Source organism: Vulpes vulpes, chromosome 15 (genome assembly GCF_048418805.1).
Source record: "Vulpes vulpes isolate BD-2025 chromosome 15, VulVul3, whole genome shotgun sequence".
Taxonomy (NCBI): Eukaryota; Metazoa; Chordata; class Mammalia; order Carnivora; family Canidae; genus Vulpes; species Vulpes vulpes.
Genome location: NC_132794.1, coordinates 1,303,591 through 1,317,944, shown reverse-complemented (window position 1 = coordinate 1,317,944; position 14,354 = coordinate 1,303,591). Strand labels below are relative to the sequence as shown.

General features: G+C 56.4%; 1 protein-coding gene across 8 annotated transcripts in view; it reads left to right on the top strand.

The window, feature by feature from the left end:
• ADARB1 (adenosine deaminase RNA specific B1) overlaps window positions 1-14,354 on the top strand; it is a 137,326-nt gene that overhangs the window by 87,125 nt on the left and 35,847 nt on the right. For all 8 annotated transcript variants that reach the window (XM_072738945.1, XM_072738949.1, XM_072738950.1 and 5 more), the window contains 3 exons: window positions 4,710-4,784; window positions 8,309-9,243; window positions 12,796-12,910. In XM_072738945.1, the coding sequence (XP_072595046.1) occupies window positions 4,757-4,784; window positions 8,309-9,243; window positions 12,796-12,910 (1,078 nt within the window). In that variant the 5' untranslated portion in view covers window positions 4,710-4,756. The remainder of the gene's footprint in view (window positions 1-4,709; window positions 4,785-8,308; window positions 9,244-12,795; window positions 12,911-14,354) is intronic.

The window sequence follows — 14,354 nt, the reverse complement described above, 5'->3', positions numbered from 1 at the left end:
CGCAGAGGATGTTGACCTCCGTACGGTCGCGATCTGGAGCGTTCCCTCCTGTTGTCCTTCTGTAGCCACACCCACATCTTCCCCAAAGCCTGGTGACCTGGTTCTCTGTTTTTCTCATTTCCAGGATATTATGTATCAGTGGACTATGCATTGGTCCATACAGTGGATCATGAGATTGGGTTTTTTTCACTCAAATCCTCTGGAGATCCTCCAGCTTGCCATGTATATCATTAGTTTGTTCCTTTTGATTGTCATGTAGGATTCCATGGTGTGGATGGACCGTATTTTACTTAATCATTCACCTGTTGAAGGGCATCTGCGTTTTCCCCAGTTTTGGGTTATTGTGAATAAAATTGCTATAAACACGTACATAAATATAAAAGCTTTTTTTTTAGAATAGAATTTTTTTAAATGTAATCTACCCTCAGCATGGGGCTTGAACTCACAACCCCTAAGATCAAGAGTTGGTTCTCCAGTGACTGAGCCAGCCAGCCGCCCCCGTGTACCCATTTGTTATGTGAATGAACCTGTCTTCATTTTTCTGGGATAAATGCCCAAGTTTATATTTTAAGAAACCACGAGACCATTTTCGAAGGTGGCTGCACCTGCTACAGTCCCAGCAGCCGTGTGAGTGACCTGCTTCTCCGCAGCCTTGCCAGCGCTTGGGGGGCTGTTCTCCGCTGTTCTTTATCGTAGCCATTCTCACAGGTGTGTAGAGGCCTCCCATGTGGTTTCAAGGTGCATCTCCCTGAGGGCTGGTGACGTCAAACACCTTCTCACGTGCTCATTTGCCATCTACATAGATACCCTCTTTGGTGGTTCGGCTCTTCCTGTATTTTGCCCATTTTCTAATTGGCTTGTTTTATTGTTTTGAGAATCTCTTGTGTATCCTATTGGTCGGGTATGTGGCTTTCAGATATTTCCTCCCTGTCTATAGCTTGTCTTTTCATCTTCTCAGTAGGGTCTTAAGCAGAAGTATTTGATTTTGATGAGGCCCAGTTTATCAGTTTTCCTCTCATAGATTATGCTTTTGGTCTGCAAACTTTTTCTGTCGTCCTAGATCCTCATCCTATTTCCTAAAAGTTTTGTAGTTTTATGTTTTACGTTGAAGCCCTTGGTCCATTCCAAGTGGATTTATGTGTAGGGTGTAGACTTGGGTGTCCACTGCCCCAGCATCCTGTCACCTTTGCTGACAAGGCTGTCCTCCCTGCCCTCGGGTGCTCTGGCACATGGTCAGCAGCCAAGCGGCCGGCTGAGGGGGGGGGGCCTCGCCGTAGACCCTCCCTTCTGCTCCGCGGTCCCCGGCTGTGATGACTGAAGCTGTTAGGAAGTCACTTTCCATAGCTGCTTTAAAGTCCTTCCCTGTGGGTTCTGACGTCTGGGTGGCATCTCCTGGTTGTTTCATTCAGTTTGAGATCTTCATGGGCTCTCAGTGTGGTGAATGATTTTTTTACTGAAACCTGAACATACTATGTCACAAGACCCTGGGTCTTTCTTCAACCTTCTGTTCTTTCTGGCTGACCGTCCCGCGAACTGCTGCCAGGGTCCCGGTCCCCCCTGAGGACCGGGGTTGCTGCTCTTTGGGCCTCCGGCAGCCCCAGTGGGAATGAGATGGGCACTTGGTACCTCGTCACAGGCTCCCCGAGTGTTCCCCTTGACTGCATTGCAGCTGGGGGCTGGGGTCCTGTGTCCCTGGCAGTGCCTCTCCTGGACCTTTGACCGAAAGAGCAGTTCTTGTTTTGTTGGTGTGTTTTTGTCTATATCCGGTGCTGTGCCCAGGCTGCCAGCTTCTTCAGCTCCCGGGCTGGGACCATGAGGCCGACAGCAGACCCGGGCACTCCCTGCCGAGCCGTTCGTTGGTCCCCAGAGCCCTTCCACTGTTTGCTTTATGTGGAATGTCCAGAGTTTTCACTTGCACCAAGTGGGAGCAAAGGACAAATCCCTTCTGCTGATTGATTTAAAACCGGTGTCCAGTTCATAGGAACAGAGTGTGTTGGACAGGTTGGCGTGTTGTTTCCAGAAGGGATAGTCTGGGCTTCCCCGACGTGCTTTGTGATCTCCTGCCTCACGGCAGCGCTGTGCTCTCCTGCTGCCCCTGCCACCTGCCTTCAGGGGTGCCCTGGCCTGCCCCCCAGGCTCCGACTAGCACTCAAGCACCCGTCGTCCAGCTGAGCGACCCCTCAGAACACCCATGTCTCACCGACGGCGTGTGCACGTCTTCCCTCCCACGGTGGATCTCAAGGAAGTGACTTTTTATTAAAACTTTCCATAATGGGAATATTGAAACACACGCAAATACGGAATTGCTACCGAACCCCCACATGCCCATCAGCCGGCATCAGCATACCAACCTTGACTCCTCTGTTTCGTCCAGACACCATCTGCTCTTCCCCCACCGTGCTGTGCTAGTTAATAATAATAAATAAATAATCGTTTCATCTGTACGTACTCAATATATGTCAGGAAAATTTAAGTGCTATTTTCACACCTAAAATGATTAATAATTCCTTAATATAATCAGCTATTCAGATAATTTTTACTTTATTTTATTTTATTTATTCATGAGAGACACAGAGAGAGAGAGAGGCAGAGACACAGGCAGAGGGAGAAGCAGGCTCCATGCAGGGAGCCCGACGTGGGACTCGATCCGGGGACCCCAGGATCACACCCTGGGCTGAAGGCGATGCTAAACTGCCGCACCACTGGGGCTGCCCTATAATATTTATTTTTTTAAAAAAGATTTATATATTTATTTGAAAGAGAGCACAGGTGTAAGCATGGGGGGATGGGAGAGGGAAAGAGAGGGAGAACCCCAAGCAGACTCCCTGCTGAGCACAGAGCCCGACACGGGGCTCAACCCTACGACCCCGAGATCTTGAACTGAGCCGAAACCAGAAGTCAGGCACTCAACCAACGGAGCCACCCAGGTGCCCCCACATAATATTTATGTTTAAACTTCTCAGCAGCAGAATCCATTTGATTCATCTTGGTTTTGTAGCATCCACACTGTGCTTTGCACAATAATACATTTCAAGAAAATCTATCTTGAATTAATTAGTATAAACTAAAAATGCTTTTAAAACTATGTGGAACACTTTTTTAAAGGATTCTCTTTTATTTTTTTTTAAAGATTTTATTTATGCGTGAGAGACATAGAGAGAGAGAGGGAGAGGCAGAGACACAGGCAGAGGGAGAAGCAGGCTCCATGCAGGGAGCCCGACGTGGGACTCGATCCCGGGTCTCCAGGATCGCGCCCTGGGCTGACAGTGGCGCTAAACCGCTGAGCCACCCGGGCTGCCCAAGGATTCTCTCTTATTTTTATTTTTTTTAAGATTTTATTTATTTATTCTTAAGAGATAGAGACACAGGCAGAGGGAGAAGCAGGCTCCATGCAGGGAGCCCGATGTGGGACTCAAACCCGGGTCTCCAGGATCAGGCCCTGGACTGAGGGCAGCGCTACCCGCTGAGCCACCCGGGCTGCCCAAGGATTCTATTTTAAAAAAAGATTTATTTACTTGAGAGAGAAAGAGAGAGTGAGCAAGCAGGGGGCGGGACAGAGGGGGAGAGAGAGACACTCTCAAGCAGACTCCGCGCTGAGCATGGAGCCCGGGAGGCTCACTCTCACGACCCCGAGACCATGACCTGAGCTGAAATCAAGAGTCTGACGCTCAAGGGACTGAGCCACCCGGGCGCGCCTAGAATAAAGGATCTAAACAGAAACTCATTTAACTTCTAGCAACAAATTTGCCACGTGTGCATGCAGAGTCAACGTTGTTAACAAATGATTGTCGAGAAAACTGTGTGCGTCTTACGTCCATGAGATTCCTAGCATATGCAGGATTTAGCACTAAATTTTAGTCACCATTTTTTCTAAAAGCACTGCATTTGCCTTTCAGTGACTTATGAGTTCTGTTTACACGTAAAGCCAGTGTGGCCGCGACCTTTGCAGTCTCCTTTTCCTCGCTTGCCGCGTGATGGGGTCGTTCGCATCCGTACAGTGTCGCAGAGCCACAGGACTGTAGCCACAGTGTTTAGAAAGGAGACCATTCAGCTGGTTAATGATTAGGTAATGGGCGTAATCGTTCTTTGAGGATTTCCTGTGGTTTCTCCTGCCAACAAAATAAGAAGTTATACGTTACTAAAGGATTGATCCGGTTTGGGTAGTTGTATGCTCTTGAGTTGCATCCACCCGAGATGCTGTTCGGGATGAAGAAGAGCAGGAGGTGAAATCCTGGGATGTTCTAGCTCCGCATCTTTAGTTTCCCGCCCAGACCGGAGTCCCCCGAGCAGCGACCACAAGGGGTGGCGCGTGTGTGGTTCCATGTCTTCTGTCGTGACGTCCCGTGAAGAGCTCTCCCTGACACGTCCTTGCCCTCACCGTCCTCGAGGGCCCACCCCGCCGCAGGGCCGCCCTCCCAGAGGGTCAGTCGCGTCCCAGGGTGGCCCCTGCACCTCCCTAGCTGTGCCACCTTCCCACCTGCACCGTCGTCGCCCCCCCCCCCCCCCCGGTCGTGCTCCCCCGGAGTCCTGGGCCGTGCACGACAGGTGGGCGCACAGGTGTTCTGTCCCGGCAGCAGACCTCACCATCCTTGTTTTGCGACTTTCTTCTTTAGTTTGTAGCGATGTCATACCCGTTTCCACCGGAGCAGGCTGACCTCACCTGCTCATGTGACGGCCACACTGAACATTACTTTCTTGCTGTCTTTCAGACAGAAACCGTCTCCGCCAGTCAAGGAACCCCCAGAAGTACTTTGCCATGGACACAGAAGATGAAGAAAACATGAGTAAGACCTGGCCTATCATGTAGCACCAAGTAGCTAACGCACCATTGAACCCTTAGTGTTCTCGTAAATATCTGTGATGTCACTATTTGGGAAAAGTGGCTTTTCCTACAGTATCTCCTACAACATTAACAGTGGCATGTTTTAAATTTCTGATGTATTCTCTACAGTAGGTCCCCGCTGTGGGCATAGTCCTGCAGCCGTCTGCCCGGACCTTCGTCGCCGCCAATCTGGGGCCGTCGTGCGTGTTCCTGGAAGTAAAACACATGCCTCTAGATGCACTGGCCATGAAGCTGGTGGTTTCATGCTGTGTCACAGCGGGGTCTCCCACTAGTGGCCGGGTCTTCATCTGTGCAAATCTAAGATACCCTTTGAGATTGAGTTAAATACCTGGTCATTTAGGATAACGCGACCTAAAGCTTCCCCCCAGATACGTTGGGTCCTCCCCATGCTTTGAGGGAATGGGGTTCCCACGAGGCTACTGATTAAGTTTCCAAGACTTCAAGGAGCCTTTGGGCTGCCGTGGGCCAGAGCCCACTGTTGGGCCCAACCCGCGTCCCACGTTGTCCACCCCGGGGCGCAGGGTGGCGAGCCTCGGGGGCGCACAGCTTCCCTCCCTCTGTGGTGTTCTCTGAAAAGAAGTTCCCTGAACGTCTGCCTCCTGTTTGATCTTTAAGCCCAGATAGCAGTGCACCCGAGTAAGGTTGGAGGCTCCCGCAGAAGTTGGGAGCTTTTCGTCGGGAAGTCACGACAAAGACACCATTTTTCTGATGTGTGTCTAGATGCACTTTCTCACTGGCCTGTGGTCGGTGGTCCCAAAGGAAGAACAGGTGACACCTTATGGACAGTGGTCACCCGTGACTGCACAGAGCTCAGTCTGTCTCCCCAGACTTCACCCAGAACTGACCAGCCGAGGCCTCGGACCTGGGCTTGTCTGGCGCTGAGCCCCCAGGACCTCCCCCAGCAGAGCCCTTCTGCCCCTGTCCCTGGGCGGCTGCATGAGCTCCGCTGTGTGTAACGTGGAGGGGGCCTCCGTTTCCACTGGTCGCTTCCACCCGCCATGGCTACTTTTGCCCATGTGGGGACCGTGTAAGCACCCGTCCTCCAAGCTTCCTTTTTTTAAAAAAATATTTTATTTATTTATTCACTCATGAGAGAGAGAGAGAGAGAGAGAGAGAGAGGCAGAGACACAGGCAGAGGGAGAAGCAGGCCCCATGCAGGGAGCCCGACGTGGGACTCGTTCCCGGGTCTCTAGGATCACGCCCTGGGCTGAAGGCGGCGCTAAACCGCTGCGCCACCCGGGCTGCCCCCAAGCTTCCTTTTTTTGGGACCGTGGGCTGTCGTCCACGGTGGGAGTCCTTGGGTTTGGGTGGAACCTTAGCGGCATGCAGACGGTGTGGTTACTTGCCACGATGAAGGAACCTTCTGAGTGATTCTCCTGGAAAGATGAGCGCTGGTTCCCATGTGGCAGTGCTGGGGCCGTCCTAGATCTCCTGTCGTTTCAGAGGCGACGGAAGGTTTCATCACGGTTGCGTTTGCATCCGTGAAACAGAGCAGCATGCTGTGGGTGCCTGAGAGCTGTGACGGGGTGACGGGGGGGGCTCCCGGGGGGCTCCCTCTAATTCTAATATTTCTTTCCTTTACGTAGTAGCACTTCTGATCAGGTGGAAGCTGGGCAGCATTTGAGCGCTCCTGCAGCAAATAACAGCCTGGAATTCGTGCGAAACCATTACAGAAGTAGATCTTTCTTACAATTCTCAAGATTCTCTGTCAACCCAGGACTGGCTGTTTTTATTTCTTAAAGGCGAGCCTCTGTCTCAGAGGCTGTGAGCGTGCGTGGGACGCACGTGTGCACACACCCGCGTGGCCTCGCCGGCCGTCCTCCTCAGCAGCGGCATCGGGATGGGAGCCGCCACGGAGCGTGCGCTGCCCTTGCTCCCTTGTTAATCTAACTCTGCCCTTTTTAACCTTTGTTTCTCTTGAGCACCGAAAGGAGTAACCTATCGAGCTTTTGCTGGAGGATGTTATAAATGAAAATTTAGTGTCCATTCCGTCAGCTTTGTTAACTGGGAGAAGTGGTGTGTGTGGGGGAAGCACTGGGAGTATTTGGCGCCTGCAGAGAGCCCTTGCAGCCCCCCCGTCCCTGCCTCGGTGCCCGGGGCTTGCGCTTCATCCAGGGTTACTCCACATCGCAGGCCTGGGAGTCCGAGACGTGGAACTCTGGGGGTCGGTGGCCGTCAGCCCAGACTTCCTGTCCCGTCTAGCCTCCCACGTGCACGTTGCTGTTGGCTCAGCATCACTAGAAGCCGCCTCTCGATGTCGAGGCAGAAAGACCCCAGGGCCGCCCGTCAGGGACCCTTGTAACCCGCTTGCACACGTGCAGAAATTACTTTGGATACTGACCTCAGCGCTTTGAAAGCCAGAGGCAGGTCCCTCAATAGATCCGCTGCGAGGGCCGCAGCGCCCCGGGGTCATAACCCCCGCGCCCCACCGGGCAGACGGCCTGGGAAGCTCAGCCAGGGCAGCAAGGAGTCTTCCCCTTCCTCTTTGTTTGATAAAGCTGGAGAAACCTATGGGGAAGAGAGGATACTTTTTTATGCCCCCTTTTGAAGTTTAAAACCGTATCTATTTTGCCAGGAACTTGTAGCGTCTTAAAATGATCTTCATTAATTGTAAATAGAAACTGCCTTTAAAAGGTGAGATCACCAAGTTATTCTGGAAATCCATCAAATATTTGTTTAAAGAAAAAAAAAAAAGACAAAATCACTGGCTTTACTTAGGAAATTGTAGCCTGTTTGCGGCTTCAATTTTACGCCTCGTTACGATTTTTTTTTTTCCCCCACCCTGGCATGGAGTAAGGATTCGGAGCTCAATCAGCCCCTGGGTAGCTCCGGGATATCAGAGATCACCCCACGTCCGGAGCATTTCCCATGATGGATGAGGGGTTTTCTAAGATTGATTCATGGGCTAAATCAAATCACTGCACGTCCTGGTTTGAATATTCCAAACCCGAAAGCTGATTAGCTTGCAAGTGCATATTTTAATCCCGTTACCTCTCCTGGGAGATGCTGCGGTCCAGAGCCCGGGTGGGCACGGCCCGAGGGCCGCGGACATTGGAGAGGAGGGCCCATGTGTCAGTCCCGACATCAGACTTGTGGACGGAGAGTTTTCAGGATTAATGTATCACCCCGTATTTCGATGAGCTTGAATAATAAAAGAGCTCTAGATGCTTCAGAATAGTCTTAAAGAAAAAGAAATCATTTGAAAAATTCACCTCTTCACGCGAAAGCTGGAGGTGACAGTAACCAGATGTGGGGTTGGCCATGATTCCGCAAAACATCGAAGTCGTTGGGTTGAGGTGCTAGTTGCGGGGTTAAGGGTGCAGCTCGCTGCGTGCACGACAGAGCAGGCCGTATAAGCACACATCACTTAACCAGTTACAAAGAGAGATAAAGGAATCTATAAATTTTGCATTTACAAGATCCTGCAACGAAGGCGTTGTAAGTTACTCTTTCTGGGCACCGCAGGTTCGAGCAGCACAGATGTTAAGGACAGCTGCGGTCTGGACAGCGTGCCCCCCAAGGACGGCAGCGCCCCCGGGCCCGGCGAGGGCGCCCCGCTCTCCAACGGGGGCAGCGGTGGCGCCAGCCGGAAGCGGCCCCTGGAGGAGGGCAGCAACGGGCACGCCAAGTTCCGCCTGAAGAAGAGGAGGCGGCCGCCGGGCCCCGCGCTGCCGAAGAACGCGCTGATGCAGCTGAACGAGATCAAGCCCGGCCTGCAGTACGCGCTGCTGTCGCAGACGGGGCCGGTGCACGCGCCTCTGTTCGTCATGTCCGTGGAGGTGAACGGGCAGGTGTTCGAGGGCTCCGGGCCCACCAAGAAGAAGGCCAAGCTGCACGCCGCCGAGAAGGCGCTGCGCTCCTTCGTGCAGTTCCCCAACGCCTCCGAGGCCCACCTGGCCATGGGGAGGACCCTGTCCGCCAACACGGACTTCACGTCCGACCAGGCCGACTTCCCCGACACGCTCTTCAACGGCTTCGAGACCCCGGACAGGTCGGAGGTGCCCTTCTACCTGGGCTCCAACGGGGACGACTCGTTCAGCTCCAGCGGGGACCTGAGCCTGGCGGCGTCCCCGGCGCCCGCGGGCCTGGCGCAGCCCCCGCTCCCCGGGCCCCCGCCGTTCCCGCCCCCGAGCGGGAAGAACCCGGTGATGATCCTGAACGAGCTGCGGCCCGGGCTCAAGTACGACTTCCTGTCGGAGAGCGGCGAGAGCCACGCCAAGAGCTTCGTCATGTCCGTGGTGGTGGACGGCCAGTTCTTCGAGGGCTCGGGCAGGAACAAAAAGCTCGCCAAGGCCCGGGCCGCGCAGTCCGCCCTGGCGACCATTTTTAACCTGCACCTGGACCAGACGCCGTCCCGCCAGCCCATCCCCAGCGAGGGCCTGCAGTTGCACCTGCCGCAGGTGAGGAAACGCGCCGCTGCCGGCCACGCTGGCCGCGCCTCGACGGCGCTTCGGACAGGGCTTCGGCCTCCCGGGCGCCGTTGAGGGACGTCGGATCGTCACCGGTGAGTCGGCTCCGGGCGGGCGGGCAGGCGGGCGGCCCTGGGCCTGCCGCCCCACGCGGGCCCACGGAGCCCCGCCCACTAGAGCCCCGCGGCCCCTCCCGCACGCTCCTCCCCGCGGGCCCCCACGGAGCCGGCAGCCCGCAGAGCTCAGCCGCTCAGCCGTGCTTCCCGCAGTCTCACCAGGGAATCCCGAGCGCAGAAGCCAGGCTGGCCGGCCGGCAGCCGACACCCTTGTGCGGGTCTGCGTGGGTGCCCCACGCTGCACAGCAGCACGGGGGACCGGCCGGGCCGAGGGTGCCCCACAACAGGTGCGGGCGTCCTGGAGGGGCGGTGGGGGGCGAGGGACGGAAGGGGACCCTTCGGTAGCATCCACACTGCCCGGGAACCTTCACCTGGGGTGTCCTAGGGGGATCCACGTGGGTCCCCTGCTCCTCGGCCGGAGGTGAGCGGCCCCCCCCATCAGACCAGGGGGAAGATGGAGAGGATTTCGGGGTGGGCTCCTCGCATTCGCGAATGGGGAAGACCGAAGGGGAAGTAGCGTGTAGCCGGCATCTCTGACGTCCCAGGGAACTCTGATTTATGTGTTGCTTCTCTTCTTGGAAATCCAGGTTTTTTTCTGGCCTAGTAAAAAAATTAGTCTTTTAGGGAGAAAATCTCACCGCCCTTCTCTGCCATTTTGTCAAAATATTATCTGTGTTGAAGATAAGTTACGTACTGGTTTGATCAGAAAAAAAAATGAAGGACCGGAAATCAGCAGGTGGGACGGCTTGGATTTCTCTTAGAAGAATCCGGAATGTCGCAGCTTCTCCGTTGCCTCAGAGCACCGTTAGGGTGACCTCTCTGTGCCGTTCGTTGCCTGGGGTCACCAGTGCTTCTAGGTTTTAGAAGGAGACACTTTAAAAAAAAAAAAAAAAAAGAAGGAGACGCTTTATTTTATTTCGCCAAAAGCAACGAAATTCAGCGTCAGTATAAAGTACCATATTCAAAACATCCTGCTGGTACTTCACAAACCCAATAATCACGTCCTGTGCGAACATCTTATGAACCTTTATTCAGGAGGGTATTAGCCCATTTATAATTTCATAAATCGGCGGCACCAGCTCCCTAGAGAGGTTTTATTTTTCGGGTTTCCCGTCTGCTGCAGGATATTCCACCTTGAGTTCCCCTAGTGTCTGAGGCCCCCTGACTTCCCTGAACATGAGCAGATGTGGACAGAGCAGTGTGGGGGGCGACTGGAATCCCGCCCGAGGCCCGGTGACCCCGTGGCAGGGAGGCGGGCGGGGAGGCAGGTGGGGGTCCATGTGGGCACTTCCCGGCTTGAGCCTGTCCTTCAGCGGGAGCAGAGACCAGAGCCGTGCCGGGGGCCACGTGGAGCCTCACCGGGGTGGGCGTCCGGGATCCCGCCTAGGAGGGGGTTGGCCCACCTAGGAGGGGGTTGGCAGGCAGGGCCCATCCCGGCCCTGCCCCGTGCCGCTCTCCCGAGTTCTGCAGGGCCTGGCGCTAATTTCTGTGCCTCTGCGGCAGCAGAGCTCCCCATGCCCCAACCGTGGTGTCTCCAAAGCCCCCGCGGGAGACACGACCACGTTCTCCTGGGAGCACCTACAGTGGCCTCCGCAGGAGCAGCCCTTCCAGCTTGGTGTCTGGGCTCCGTGCCCTTGCACCAGACGTTTCCAGTGTGCTTCTGGAGTGGCGAGCGTCCTCACCGTTGGCCCGGAGCAGCCCTGAGTCCCTGGTCTCAGGACCTTTTGCCCTCATCGTGTTCATAGCGACGTCTCAGGGTTTAACCCAGACGTTGTGGGCCGCGTGAGCCCTCAGTGTCTGGATCCCGTGGAGCGGCACCGCCAGCTTTGGGCCGGGGCCTCTCAGTCCTGGGGGCCGCCTGGGGCTGGGGGACATGGGCGTGACCTCGTTGTTCGTCCGCCCCCAGCGTGTAGAGGGAGAGTCGCTTCCCTGCCTGTAGGAAGGGGGTTGTGGCCTCTTCAAGGGGACAGAGGAGCTGCCTGGGTGCCGGAGATGCCTCCTCTGACCAGTGAGCGCCCGCGTAGGGGCCTGACCTCCCCTGAGCGTCTCTGAGCCCAGTGGCTTGGGATACGCCTCACCTCCTACGGAATGGGAGCGTTTCTCTCAACTTCTCGTAAGATCTTTTTCTTTTATGTGCCTTGCGACACGTGGTCCTTCATCTTTGACGCCGTCCCTGCTGGGTCGCCCGCAGCCCAAGTGTGGCAGTGACACCGTGCAGGGATGCAGGGAGGCCCGCCGCCCACGTCTTCCATCCGTGCCCCTGCCTCTGGCTTGAGCGCGGCCTTCTGGGGGCTCCTTGGTACTGACAGGGGCAGCAGCAGGAGGAAGAATTCCTGGCGACTTTCCTTTTTTTTTTTTTTTTTAATTTTTATTTATTTATGATAGTCACAGAGAGAGAGAGAGGCAGAGACATAGGCAGAGGGAGAAGCAGGCTCCATGCACCGGGAGCCTGATGTGGGATTTGATCCCGGGTCTCCAGGATCGCGCCCTGGGCCAAAGGCAAGCGCCAAACCACTGCACCACCCAGGGATCCCTGCTGGCGACTTTCCTTTTTGTCAAAATAAGCTGTCGTTCGGGATGAGCGATGTTTCTGTCCATTTGGGAGTGTTTTGCTAAGGGGCAAGCTGGGGACCCTGGGTCTGTTTGATGCTCCCGCCCAGGGTGAGACTGGGGGGACGCAGCTCTTCACACACACCTCCCGCCAGGCATCATTTCCCAAGCCCTTGTATCCGAGAGAAGTTGTAGGCCGTGGGGACGAGAGCGTGCGTGCCGCCTGCCTGGTGTGTGTGCTGCGCGCGGCGGGTCTGGCCGCGGGCCCTCGAAGAGCACGGCCGTGGGTGCCGTCGGGTGCCCTGGGGCCTGAGTTTATGATCAGTGCCCTTGCTGGCTGCTCGGCGCCTGCTCCTGGGCGGTGGCCGAGCCAGGGCAGCGGGGCTGAGCCACGTGGATCTTCCTGCCGCCCCTTCCCTTCCCTGATGTCCGTCACACTCGAGGTCGTGTTCCCGGCCCGGCCAGCCCTCGAGCTGATGGCCCACCTCCTGCGGGGAGGTCACTCCGGGGACTGGGCGTGGGGCTGGGAGAGCCGGGTGCAGAGGGGTGGAGGGTGCGAGGCAGGCGCCCCGGGGAAGCTGCTCTGCACCTCAGCGTCCTCATCCCGGGGGAGGGCTGGGGTGTCGGAGGACGGGAGGGTGGCCCGGGCTCTGCGCTGTCCCTGTCCTGCAGACTCTTGAAGGATTCTGGCCAGAGCCACGAATGCTCCTGGGGCCTCCGTTTCCAAGGAATGTTTTGGGGGACAAAAGAGCGTTCACATGCACACGCGCGTGCCCGTTTGCCGGATTCATCTAGTGGTTTTCCAGAAGAGACGGCCTCGCCGGCGTGCGCGGGGCGGCTGCAGGCCGCATCCCTAACTGCCTGCTGTGGTCCGCAGGTGTTAGCCGACGCCGTGGCCCGCCTGGTGCTGGATAAGTTTGGTGACCTGACCGACAACTTCTCCTCTCCTCACGCACGCAGGAAAGTGCTCGCCGGCATCGTCATGACCACAGGTAAAAACGTCGTATTGGTGTTACCCGGCCTCACAGAGAGGGGACGCGCTCTCAGGCCGCCGCCACCCGGTGACGCCGAGGGGGCCGTTTCCTAATCCTTCAGATCCCGCCGCGGGCACACGTAGGAACTGCTCTTACAGACATTTCCCCCGTGCGCTCACTCGTCAGCCTGGGCTTTTTCACTAGGAGAAAGGCTCCTGTATTCATACCTGGCGCCTAGCGTCACACCTGATGGTTTTGACGGACTCTGGAAAGTGCAGCAAGACGGCCCTCGGTCCTCCTCGCTCCCCTGGAGAGTGGGCGTCTGAGTTGCCGACAGCGGTGGTGCCCAGCTAGCTCCCCCTGACTGTTCCGGGGAGGCAGGTAGTGCTCGCGAGAGCGGAGAGGGCACGGGTGGAGAGACACGTGGACGGCAGAAGCAGCCCTATTAAATTTACCCAGAGGCTCCCAGCAGCATGAGGAACCCCGTCTGAGTCCTTTACTGCACCCCAGGGGTGAGGATGCAGCCTGGGCCCTGATCCCTGCCACTGCAGGGCCCTCTGCACGGGGGCATCCACTCTGCCCTGCTGGGGAGACAGCCCTGTAGGGCCAGGGGCGAGCGGGCTGGGGGCGCCGTCTCTGTCTACACCTGCCGGCCAGGGAAGAGCCCCAGTGCTGTGTGGATGACCGCGCCCTCCCCTTCTCCCAAGGTCGCTCTCTGTCCCATCGTGGGCAGGATGTGACTGCAGACCCGCAGTGTCAACCACCCCTTGATGCCCCAACACGAGTACTGTTTTAATTATGGCTTTTTTTTTAAGATTTTATTTATTTATTCATAGAGAGAGAGAGAGAGAGAGGCAGAGACACAGGCAGAGGGAGCAGCAGGCTCCATGCAGGGAGTCCGATGGGGGATTCGATCCCAGGACTCCAGGGTCACGCCCTGAGCAGAAGGCAGATGCTCAATGGCTGAGACCCCCGGTGCTCCTAATTACGGCTTTTCTTGCACACTGTCCTTACTGGCACAGCTGAGGGTGTGTCTGCAGTGGAGCAAGTGCCCTGGACGTTACCGTGGCTTTCAGTTTAGTCCTGGTGTTCGGTGCCTGCGTCCCCTGCTCCTCCCTTGCTGTTGTTCTTTGCGTGACTGAAGGTGATGCCCGGCTCCTGGACGCAGTGTTCCCTGGGTGAGCCTGTGTGTCCACTTACCAGCCCAGGAGCATCAGCTGCTGGGTCCTTCCACACGGCTCTTCTCACTGGCTCTTGGCGGGCAGACCAGCTCCCGGGCCCTTTGGCACTTGCTGTGCCTTTCACGTGGGACCTTCCGCCCGGGGCCACAGTTTACCCCCACAGGCAGCACCACACAGTCCATGGCACATGGCCCTGGCATCAGATGGCCGGGTTCAGCTTGGGTTCCTGCTGGCAGAGTGACCAGGGCAGGCTGTTGACCGGTCTGTGCTTCGGGGTCCTC